The sequence below is a fragment of the Macrotis lagotis genome, chromosome 3 (genome assembly GCF_037893015.1).
Source record: "Macrotis lagotis isolate mMagLag1 chromosome 3, bilby.v1.9.chrom.fasta, whole genome shotgun sequence".
NCBI classification, from domain to species: Eukaryota; Metazoa; Chordata; class Mammalia; order Peramelemorphia; family Peramelidae; genus Macrotis; species Macrotis lagotis.
Window position 1 is genome coordinate 212,997,277 of NC_133660.1, and position 12,977 is coordinate 213,010,253.

The 12,977-nt window shown below is 34.8% G+C and overlaps 1 protein-coding gene across 1 annotated transcript in view; it reads right to left on the reverse strand.

Moving 5' to 3' along the window:
- EVC2 (EvC ciliary complex subunit 2) overlaps window positions 1-12,977 on the reverse strand; it is a 205,009-nt gene that overhangs the window by 24,928 nt on the left and 167,104 nt on the right. Inside the window, exons 16-17 of the mRNA XM_074231593.1 lie at window positions 770-984; window positions 192-279 (exon numbers count right to left, since the gene is read on the reverse strand). Coding sequence (XP_074087694.1) covers window positions 192-279; window positions 770-984 — 303 coding nt within the window. The remainder of the gene's footprint in view (window positions 1-191; window positions 280-769; window positions 985-12,977) is intronic.

The following is a 12,977-nucleotide window of genomic DNA, read 5'->3' on the forward strand; positions in this document are numbered from 1 at the left end:
GATGAAGTGAAAGTAACATGCCTGGAACCAATAAACAGGTTTGGGGTTCCAAAATAGGAATTTTGCAGACATTAATTTTCAAACTTTTCTCAGGGTAAACATTTGTTCCAGCTCTTTTTTTTTTAATACCATTGAACAACTGAGAATTATCTGTGAACTTTCCACTTTGAAGGGGAAATGTATATATTTACCTGGTTATAAAGGGTCAAAAATGTATCCATCTCAATGTTCTCCAGCAAGTCTTCAAGCACAACACTATTCTGCTGCTCTTCCCTTAAACTGAATAAAAATAACTTTATGTTAAATAGAATGCTTATCTCAAGGTCAAGGAGGAAAAGTTAAAGTTCTAATTGACATCACCTTTTAGATATAAGCCCAGGGGAAGACAAAAGGAAAAGGAACTTCACAAAGTAATCTTCAAAAGTGGGTTATATGTCTTTGGATCTACAAGAGCCTCAAACATTGTAGGGTTTAATGGAAATGTTCATTCATTGAACTTAACTAAATACATAGTCCCTATTCCCATCATTGACTCAAGAGTTGTAAGGATTGGAAATATCAAGCTTTTCTATCAAGTCTGCTGTTTATTAACAAAACTCAAAAACATTCTAAAGGACTTTTATAATTGATAGGGATCTTATAGACAAACTAGCCCAACCTCTCACTCAAAACAAGACTAGATCACTGTCCCAAAAGACAAACCACTATTTTAGGACATCTCTAATGTCACTTCCCAGTATCTCTCAAAGCTGCCTTGCCATAGTCTTACCTTTGATTATGAAGCTCTAGTACTTTCTGAGATTTTGTCAGGGCCTGCCACAGCACAGAAGAAATCTGCCTTTCTGAATTCATTTCACCAGTTTGACTCAAAAGGCCAAGTCCTTCAGAAATCCACTGCTGTCTGTCCATGATGGCTCGCTGCTGCAGTACAGTCTCTCTGTGCACCAATTCATATTCCAGTTTCCTATCAAGTTCTTCAATCTCCTACAGCAAGTCACACAGAGGAGAAAGGCACTGAATCAGCCCAGGGGATACGATTTTCTTTTCTGAGGGTGTATAGCACTTGAAGCCTTTGGTTATTGAACAGGAGCAGCAAGTGAAAAAAAATGTGTCCTAAGCACAAGTAAATCCTGATTTACTTGCTGGGATGAGTAATTGGTCTGGTTATTTGGAGGAAGATGAAAATATCTGTGGATTTGTTATGTCTAGAATCCTAAGACATTGTATTTTTATTATAGTTAATTGTAAAAGGTCCTAAGATCCTTAATAGATTCATAGCAATGACTCAGTGGATAGAGCACTGGATTCAGGTAGCCTCATCTTCCTGAGTTTAAATCTTCCGGATTTAAATCTCTCCTGAGCTCAGAAACTTACTAGCTGGATGACCCTGTACAAGTCACTTAACTTTGCTTCAGTTTTCTCATCTGTAAAATGAACTGGAGAAGGAAATGGCAAACCAGTCCTGTAACTTTGTCAGGAGAACCCCAAATGTGTACATGAAGAGTTAGTCATGACTGAACAACAGAAAATGATAATGATTTGTAGAGCCATAAGAAATCTTGGAGGTTACTAAGCTATTTTACAGATAGGAAACTGAGGCCAAGACAGTGGCAGTAACTTGCTCAATGCCACACAATTAGAGGCAGAAATAGGACTAGAATATGTGCTTCTAGGCTTCTAATTCTGTAATCTTTCAGAGAGGCATAAACTGATGGAAATAGTATTTAGGTTTGAATTCCATTTCTGTCATTTATTAGCTGTGCAACCTTCGTAAAACATTTCTCATCCTAGAATTCAAGGTCTTCTATAATTTGGTTCCAACTTATATTTAAAGTTTATCACTTTTTCTCCTTCACATTATTTATTCTAATAAAATTGGACTACTCACAAGCACCACCATTTTTTTTCTCGCCCTTTCCCATCCCTGTCTTTGTTTACTATACCTAACCTTGCAAAGTCAACTTCTGATGATTAAACTGTTCCCCTGTGTCCAATGCCACATGATTTAGGAAGTCAAGTGACTTTTTTTAATTATCTCATACACATGTCATATGTGACTTTTTAAAAAAAATACAACATGGTCCCATCAATAGAGTATAACTTTCATTAAGAAAGCATTATTTTTCATTTTATTTTAGTTTTTACTCTTATCTCTGGCTTGGTACAAGGAACACAATAGGTATTAAATAACCGCTCATTTTTCAAGTATTTACCATGTGCCAGACACTGTGTTAGGTATCATAGATAAAAGAAAGACATGACACGATTTGCCATTTTCAAGGAGCTCATAGTCTAACTGAATGGAATCTTTCCACATCCTAAAATTAGTCACACCCCCTCTGGCTCATTCATTTGTGCTTTTCAGAGTCTGCCTTAAATGATAAATATTGGTGTATGTGTCTAATTACTTTGTATCAATGTAAGCTCTTTGAGATGTCACTTAAAATGAATATGGAATTGAAATTCTTTGAGCTCTGGTTTCTTCAGGTTTAAAATGGGAATTATGAGACTACACTATATATCTTACTTTGCACAGTTGTTATGAGGCTCAAATGAAATAATGACTAGAAAGCATTTTGTATCTCTAAAGCACTTTGTATGTCTAAAGCACTATTAAAAATATGCATCAGTCTCATCATTATCAAGATCCATATTTAGGGACAATATCTAAAAATTTCACAAGTCATTATTCAAATAGGTCTTTTCAATATCTTAGGTTCACTGTTCAATCATTCTTCAGTGACTTTGGTTAGGGTTTTCTTTGGAAAGATACCACGGTGTTTTGCCATTTCCTTTTCCAGCTCATTTTTCAGATGAGGAAACTGAGACAGAGTGAAGTGACTTTCTCAGGATCACATAGCTAGGAAATTTCTTAAGCCAGATTTGAACTCAGGAAGATGAAGCTTTCTGACTTCAAGTTCAGCACTTTATCTATTGTACCAGCTAGCTAAATAACTCATAGCTAAGGTGAAATTTTTAATGGTCCTAAAATGGTGCCAGAAGGGTTTCTAACACAATATTCATGCTAATGGGAGAGAAAAAAAGAAGAGGATGGCCTCAATCTCCAGGAATATGTAGTCTCAGTTTAAACTGCTGAGGCCAAATTTACTACACAGAAGTGTTTAAATGCTTTTTTTGGGGAAATTGTATCATAATTTAATTCCTTTTGTTGGGCAATCTCTTGAGAGGGACCAGATGGTTGTAAAGAGAATTCTCCATTTCTATTTATTATATAAGCCAACATGAAGGAACTCTGAAAGATTCAGTAATTCAAATGCAATGAGTAGTCACTTGCCAGATGTCATATGCCCTCCCTAACCCTTTGGAGAAAGAAATATTAGTTGTTGTGTTTCACAAGATTCCTTGACATCAATATCCATTCCTGAAATATGCCCTTATCAACTGTTAAGCCCTTATATGGAAGGTTCAGAGATGTGGTGATGCCAGAAGATGGGAAGGACTTTAGGGATAGAAATAAGAAGACCAAGAATAAAGTCCCAGGCCTACTGTATCTGAGTTTGTCTTTTGAATAAATTTACTCAATCCCTCTGAGCCTCAATTTACCCATTAATAAATAAGAACATTGTTATTTTCCACCTAACAGGGACAATGTGGAAAATTATTTGTAAATCTTAAGTTTGTATATAAATGAAAAAGCAACAAAGTTCAACAGAGTGTGGGATTTGAGTCAGGAAAATGTGGGTCAGATACATCCCAGACACTTATCAGCTGAGTAACTCTGAGCAAGTCACTTGAATGACATGAACCTCAGTAGATTCATCAGTAAAATGGCCTTTGTGCTCTTATAATCCTATGACCTGAACCTCAGAGTCCCCATCTGTAAAATGGGGATGATAATATCACCTACCTCACAAGTTACTGTAGCTAATAATCAAGGCTGAGTGCAAGACCACTGAGTTTGAATCCTAGTTTTGCAACCTACTATTTATGTAAGAAATAATTGCTTATATAGCAAATGACCCTTCTGGGTCTCAGTTTCCTCATTTGTAAATTAGGCAATTGATCTAAATGGACTACAAAATCCCTTCTAGCTCTAAATCCTATCAATCCTGAAATTCTCAAGTCACTGACCTTATAGGATAGTGATGAAGAAAAATGTTTTGTAAATATTTAATCATTACAGACCCCAAGTTAGTCTGCTAGGTTCAATCTCCAATGAGACTTAAGGGAGAAAACTACCACTAATGGATCCTTGAGTAGCACGTGGGTAGACTGTTCCAAATTAAGTTTTGTCAGAATATGCTGTTGTGAAATGTTAGCACCACCAGCTGTGTTAGAGGCCATTTTGGTCAAAAACCAGTTTCATGGTATAGGAAAGGGAAAGAGAGTGTTTGCTCTCTGTTATCTACAGGTGGCTGCATAGAAAGGCCCTAAAGTGAAAGGGATGGTTTGTTACTTCTTGTATTTTGAATTTACAAGTCTTCTCTGTGAGAGACAGCAGGATGTGAACTAGCAACAACACTATATTCACAGTCAGAATCCTGGAAGATATACCCTGATTTCCAATGCATTAGTTCAATGATCTTAGATGAGTCACTCTCTGGGTCTTATTTTCCTTATCTGTCAAATAATATCAAACCTGCCAAGTCTCCAAAAAATACCTGAGTGCTGTCCCAACAAGATTAAAAAGTAATTAGGAAATGTTCAACAAAATAAATAAAAATACAATGCAACATGGATAATGTTAATATGTAGGTTTCTCAGTCAATATGCAGCAATGGAGATCCAAGTCCATTGACAGTAGGGTCAAATATTTAATTATTGCAGAAAGCATTATTATCCTTCTTTTATAGATGAGAATATTGAGCCTCAGAAAGCTTTAGGTAATTTTCCAAGGTCACCCAGTTAATAACAGAAACCTACTCATACCTCTTGTTAAGACATTTCCCCCCCTCTAATTTTCAGTGAAAAAAAAATTCTCAGTGGAAGGAAACAAAATAAAATATATTCTTTAGTGGAAAAAATTAAATAAAATTATTTTTGAGCAGGAAAAAAATGTACTGCAGGTCTTTACCTGCTGTAGTTAGATGAATTAAAAAGAAGATACACTGATTACCAGAATATGAGAGCAATTAATTTATAAAGGTAGTAACAGGTCTAATTGGTAGTTCCTTCCTTGCCAACTTGAATTCCTCTTATTCCTCTTCATTTAATTTCTATTTTAGTCAACTGACTTTCCTAAGCTTTTCCCCAATCCTGTGGTGCTCTCATATACCTTCTGGCATTTGTGCAGACTATTCCACATATGTGCCTAGAATATATGCTGCCATCTTCTCTGCCTTTGGGAATCCTTTTCCTTTAAGATCCAGCTCTTGTGCTGAATTCCCCATGAAGCCTTCCCTGACCTGTCTAGCTAAAAATTTCCTAGGCTTCCTGAAAGTTTTCTCCAGAGCATTTTGTTTGAGAAGCAGCTAGCTGGCATCACAGATAAAGAGCTGGACCTGGAGTCAGGAAGATCTGAGGTCAAATTGAGATTCATACAGTAGGTGGGCAAGTCATTTAACCTCTATTTGTCACCATTTTTTCTGTAAAAAATGGGGATAATAATGACAGCTATTTCTGAGAGGATCAAATAAAACAAGGTTTATAAAGTATTTAGCACAGTCCCTAACATATATCAGTTGCTATATTAATGTTAATTATTATTATTATTATCATATGTTGCACCAACACCATTTTATCTAAGTATAAAAAATGATTTCAAAAATCTATCTTGTACAATATTTCTTGTGTTTTTATCTCCTTTGTTAGATAGTAAGCTCTTTATTTCCAGGGACTCCTATAAGAACATGGCCCCAAGTTGCAAAGGATTAATAGTCATGGATTGGTTTTAAGCAAAATCACTGGAGGGAACATCCATATTGATGAGCTCACTGATGCTTTTGAGCATTTGAAAATGATCAAAAGATGCAGTGGAGCACTGAATTTGGAGCTTAAGACCTGGGTTCAAATCCTAGCTCAGTTCTTTGCTATCTGTGGGACCTAAGACAAATTACTTGACCCTTTCTGAATTTCAACTTCTTTATGTTTAAAATGATAGATCTGAACTAATGTGAGATAGGTCATTTTCAGCATCTAAGAAGGTGTTTTATGCTTTCATCAAGGACCTGTGATTATGTTAGTGTGAGGACCTTCTCTGATGCAATTTGAAAATCTATAACTTTGTGTCTTTGGGAGTTTTCTTAAGACTATTTTCTCTAAGAAGGAACATTCAATCACAAGAGAGCCTTTCCTTATATCCTGGACGTTTAAAAATGATTTTATTTCTTCATACAGATACACACACACACACACACACACATATATAATATGCTAAAGAGTAAATTATTTCTGCTTTAATTAAAATCTATATAAAGAGAACAAAATTTTATTTTTAAAATTAAAACAGCATGACTTTCTTATAACCACACAGATAGTAAGTAGAAGAGACAGGACTTGAACTCATTTTCTTGAATTCAAGTCTAATATTCTATGCACTCTGGCAGCCTTCCTTGCTTTGTTTCATATAGTAGTTATTATATAAAGTTTTCACTTTTTTGAATTGGAAAACAAATTACATGCCTCATGGTAAAGTAGAACATGTGTCCAAGGACTTTAAATCTTGAATGTAGGCAATACAGATGCTTAAGAAAAAAAACAGTTTAAATATGTCATTAATAATATGTCTCTTCTACTGACATTCACTATTATTTCCATCTGCGTGGTCATCCAAATTCTTTGGAGAATATACTTTAAGCAAAATCCTAGTGCCTCCCCAAATATTAAATATTTGAAACCCTTTTCTTATAATAAAAAGTTATTATACTTAATAAAAAATAAGATGCACCCCCAAAAAATTAATTCTGAACTGACAAAAATGTTAGGAAGGGTAGCTTTAGAGCCAAGAATAATCTTAAGGATAATTTATTCTACTAGGCCCCAAGTTCATTGAAGAGTGAGGGGATGCAGAGTTAATGTGAGTGGAAATCCATGAGTCCATAGTATCACCAAATTTTATTGTTATGTATTTCCTCAATCACTCTACATGACGGGAGCAATCATTAGCATGAACGAGTTGTTAGGTGTATGAAATAGTTGGATCATAAAAAGGAGTTCTCCTATACAAAACGCTTGAGAACAACTTGCTTCTCATTAATTCTACCATCTCATTTTAAACCTAAGGAAGTTGAAATCACCTTCTGGTAATTTATCTGAGGTCACAAAGTAGCAAAGAGCTGGGCCAGGATTTGTAATAGAGTCTTAAGACTCCTAATTCAGTGTTCCATTCTATCTTTTGATTATTCTTAATATTCAAATGAATCTGTGATCTCATCAATATGGATGTTCCCTTTGGCAATTCTGTTTGCGACCAAACCATGACTTCATCCTTTGCAGCTTGGGTCTGTGTTCTTACAGGAGTCCAACCAACAAACTACAAGTCTTCCCTGATTCTTCTAGAAAATTCAGTGGAACACCCAGCTGCTTAATGGTTACCCCTTGCTATTGTCAAAAAGCATCTTTTCTCCAAGTGTTCCTCATAGATCCTTATTTGTCATGGATCATAGCCTGGTCATATCTATAATGTGCTTCTCCACTGTCCTCTGAATAACATTCAGTAATGTTCTGGAGACTGTAGTCTTCCATGATTCACTTTATATTCACTATTTATATTTATTTTATATTTATATTCACTATTCTAAAAATAACAGCAGAATAATAGCAATTGATATTCATATACAGTTTGTGATTTGCTTCAGACATTTAGTTCCTTGAGCTCTATGATAAAATAATCCCATGAGGTTGATATCAGAAATATTTCTATCTCCTTTTCAAGATGAGAAAACTGGCTAATAAAGAGGGGGAAAATAACTTGACAGAAGTTTCATAGTTTAGATATGTGACATGGCTAGAATTCAAAACCAAGGCTCCAGATTTCAAATTAAATATTCTTTCCACTATACATTGCTATTTTCCTAAAGGAATAGAACAAGAAGCATCAATTAAACACCTGCTAAGAACCAGACTCTGTCCAAAGCCTACAAGTTGAATAATCACAGTCTCATAGAATTAGCAACTGGAAGATAACTCAAGAGAGCCCCTTCACTTTATAGATGAGGAACCCGAGGTCAAGGGAGGTTGAAGGGATTTTTCCCAAAGTCACACAGCTGCTAAATCAAATCCATCTTACTGACACCAAGTTCAATATTCTTTCCAAAAGTAAGATTAAATTCTTATGTGGGCCACAAAAGATGATATTCCTTGGAGCTGAAAACTGATTGTAAAATTAAATAAAATCCAGTCCTTTAAGTTTGCTTTAATACTAAATGACTGTTTGATGAGTATCAGCTGCATCTAATTCAGGGCTTATTAAGTGTCATCTGTTGTGCACATACTGTAAATATGACATTTAAAATATTTCTTAAATAAGGTTTAAAACAAATTTGAAAATGCATGTGTTATGCTAACAAATTACTTTAAAAAATCCAAGCAATTCAAGATCAGCTGCAAGTCCAAGCCCAATATTGTAGTCTGATTGTCAAGTAATTCTCCTTCTATTGGTATTAGTGTCCTTATCACTTAATAAAAACTTATTGAATTATTGAATATTTGTTAACTATTGACTTCTGGCATAGAACTTCAATATTCTGTATGGAGTAGTAACTGGGAATTGGAAGATCTGGGTTGAAGCCCTTGCCAAGAATGAAAGTAATAATCCTTTCCTTCATGATTTGCAAGGAGCTTTAATAACTTTCTTATATAATTTGAAGCTTTCAAAAACATTTTCCTCCAATAAATCCCATGTACCAGTTAATGCAAATCATTGTGTACAGAGTGTCTAATACCATTGATAGTACATAATTTAATTATATGGTTTTCAGATGAGATCTTTTATGCCATTCCTTGAAGATATGCATCAATCATAGTCCTCATAATCACTTTATTTCTTTCTGTTCTTCCTACTCTATCCACCCCACTACCTACAGTTTAATATAATTGATTTTTAAAATAATTCTTTGTCTTTTATTCTGTATACTTAAAATGTTATTCTGAAGGGATCCATAGGTTTCACAAGATTGCTAAAAGAGTCCATGGCATCTGTCCTGGAGTCAGGAGGACTCAATTCAGTTCTGGCCTCAGAAACTAGCCACATCATTCTAGATAAGTTACTTTTATCCCCAATTGCCTCCAAATAGACCACAAATATGCATGTACACACACACACATGCATTTAAGTACATAAGAATAAAGGAACCAAAAGGTTACTGAAAATAAAAGGGGAGGGAGAGTGGTAGGGATTTCCTGCAGGTCCTCTTGACTTCAGGGTGGGTGCTCTATACACTAGGCAACCTAGCTGCCCCACCCTATTTCATTTTCAGACCCACCACATTCACATCTGCACTATCTGGCAAAAATGAATGATCTTCTCATCCTCTAAAATGCAGTCAAACTGTTCCTCTTCTCTCTTACTCATGTCACTCCCTAATCCTATCTTTGTGCCTTTTCCCTGGCAGTTGCCCAGAATATACTTTTTTTTTAAATATCTTTATCATAGGGTCTCTCTTTTCTTTGAAGATAGCTTAAGTATCATCTTTAAAAAAGCTTTTCCTGATCTATTCAACCGCTAGTGTCTTCTCTCACATAGTACCTTGTATTTAACTACTTAGTGTGTTTTTATGTATGTATATTTATATCTCTATATACATATCATTGTGCTTGCCTTTATTAATCTATATCATTTCATATTAATAAACCATTTATATATCTATTAATACACACATACATATATGTACATTTTAATACATTTTTGCACCTGTGTCTCCAGTGTCTAACACAGTTACTGGCATATAATGGGTGTTTGAAAATATTGATTGATGATTAAGTCAATTGAGATGCCTATCACAGTCTGGGTAACAGACATTTGTTCATGCATTAGTTCTCTCCAACACTTGACACTAAGTAAGTGTAATTTTGGGCAAGTCATTTCACTCTGATTGCCTCCCATCTAGAACCATCTCCAGTTATATCTAGTCACTGGACCCAGATGACTCTGGAGGAGAAAATGTGGCTGGTGACTTAACACAGCACCTCCTCACTCAAATCCACTCCATGATGCCATGGCATCACCCCCCTGATGTTAGGTCTTCTTTATCTTTGTTATCAGTTCTCTCTAATATGAGCTGCTAAGTTAATCTTAAAAAGTCTTGAGAAAACCCCCAAATATTCTGGGAACTAGGAAATTATTCAGCATCTCACTAGTAAAATGCAGAGGTTTGATCTGATGGTCTCTGAAGTCCCTTCCATCCCTAAATCTATGAACCTTAAGTCTATGATCCACACACTGTGGATTCTCCTCCACAAACAGAAGCATTTGGAGAACTTTCCTCTCTACACAGAATTCCTCTTATGAAATATAGAGAATATCCCACAGGGCAATCATATTTTAGCAATCATACCTTTTACTGTTTTATGACCTCCAGTGATATCAATGGTCAACGGGCTATGTAACACAGTTATTTCTGTAGTCATATCTATCACATAATCTTATATCAGTGTAGTAGTTCTTATACCTAGTCAAATATATATCTTTAAAAATCACAAAGTAATATGCTCAGTGAAATATTCTATTATTTGCACCTTTTAGTCAATTTGTTACTTTTCAGATATGCTCTGCCAGAGGAAAAAAAAATTCAAAAGTTTACTTCCTTCTCATATTGTTGTCAACTACCAAGAACTTTAAGATAGTAGCCATGTTGATAAAAGATTTACCAAATGCCTTATCTGATTTATCCCAACTATTCAGTATCTTCTCCTTATTTGAATATATTATAACTCAATTTCCCAATGCTTTCAAAATTGGGTTATCTATAGTACAGTTCTTCTGATCTTTGGATATTTAGTCTGGTTAATTTACTCTTCCTAATTTCACTTTCTTCAAGACCCTTTCTCATATGGAACACAGGTGACTGAGGTATTGGGATCAGATGTTTTAATTTCATTGCCAGCTATTAAGAATAGGCGTATCAATCAGCCAACAAACATTTATAAAGTAGTCTTTGTTAAGTATTCTGTTCAGTACTAGGGATAAAAAACAGAAAAGCCTTAAGCCTTAAAGTTCTTAGACTCTATTAGAGGAGTGAATGTATGTGTGGGTATGTCTGTGTGTGTGTGTGTGTGTGTGTGTGTGTGTGTGTGTGTGTGTGTACCTGTCTGTTTGTGTGTATATAGCAATACAAGATAATTACGTTAGAAAAGGGTAGTAATAATGGGAAGACAGGTCAAGAAAGGTTTCAAGTAGACGATACTACTTGGGCTACACTTGGAGGGATTCTAAGAGGGAGAAGTGTGAAGAGAATTCACTCCATTCATGAGCAACAAATAGTCTGTGCAAAGGGGCAGTTATAGGTGATAGAAAGGATGAGTTGGGAAGAAGACCAAGAAGGCAATTAGGACGGGCTAGAGAGACTACAGCCCAAAAATGGGTGATGGAGCCACATTGTTCTGAAGGACTTAAATGTCAAACAAAAGGGTTTATAGAAATAGCATGGTCAGATCTGTGCTTTAGGAAAAATCATATTGTTATAGCTCTGTGAGGATGGATTAAAAAGGGGAAAACCTCTCTGTCAGCTCTTATGAGGATACTAAACGATTTGTCCCTTTTTTTGTTTATTTGAAATTCTCTTTCCAGTTTCCATTCAATATGATTGAGTTTATTCATTTTCTTCTCTACTATCTTTATTTGGCAAGATCATAATCTTCCACCAACTTCTTCTGCAATGATTTGCAAGTGAGTCTATATTTTAAAAGGATGGTACCCTTGACTGTCATGTTTCTCAGCTTGGATGAGTTCAAAAGTTTGAGGGTTAATTCAGATTCTGGCCTCTTCTCACCACTACATTTTGTCAACTGCTCTAGATATAGCCTGTTAAACTTCCCATTTCACTGTCTTTTTATTTTTTAATTTTACTATTTTTAGCATCAATTACTTTTTTATTAGTCTATGTTAGAATTGCTGTAATGTCTTCAGGTGTTGTTTATCTCCCCTTTATCATTTTCTTTCAGTTTTTATGGTGAATTTGATATTTGTCTATAAATCAATGATCTGACCATAGAAAGTCAGCTGACTCAGAAATGACTTTTGCATTGGCAATCAATTATTTTCTTTCTGTTAGGATAGTATCAATTTCATTTTTTTTGTGAGACTGTTAAATATTTGCCATTTTAAGCTGGTACCTTACCTTCAATTCTCTTCTGAAAGAAAATATTTTTCATATTAAGGAACAACACTTATTTGTGTTCCACATTCCTCTGGTACTTTCATTTCTTCTGACCCATATGTTGCATCATTGTTTTCTATTATTGACTATGGCTACCTTTACTTTGAAGTGATTATGTGGAAATGTACATTTTGAATTTTTTCAGAGGAATTTTTAGTGATTTTCTTAGTGCAACACCAATTAGTGTTGGCATAGAGGGCAGAGTTGGCCAGTTTTCTAGCAAGTGTTTTGTATAAGTTTTAAAATGTCATTATAGAGTTATTATTATTGTTATTATAGAGTTGATATAGCAACCATCTTTGGACAAGTTGTTGCCTTGCTCTTTTATAATTAACATTTTGTTGACTCTTATAAAGGACAAAATTCTTCCATTTTGTAATTGAATCCAAGTGTTGGGATTTAAGCTTCTTAAAGATTCACTGAAAATATTATTGGGATCACTTCTATAACAAATAGGATAATATCCTGTTTGCATAAAATTTTTATTTTGAAAGCATTTCACTGAACATTATTTGAAGATTATTATGAACATTCAAGGCGGTAGCATCAATTATCTATAGATGAAACAATGTTGTTATTGTTCATCCATTTCAGTTATGTTTAACTCTTCACCTCATTAGGGTATGCTTTTTTGTTTTTTGGTAATACATAGGATACTTTTTTTTTAATTGAAGGTAATAGGATGGCTGGGTGGTGCAGTGG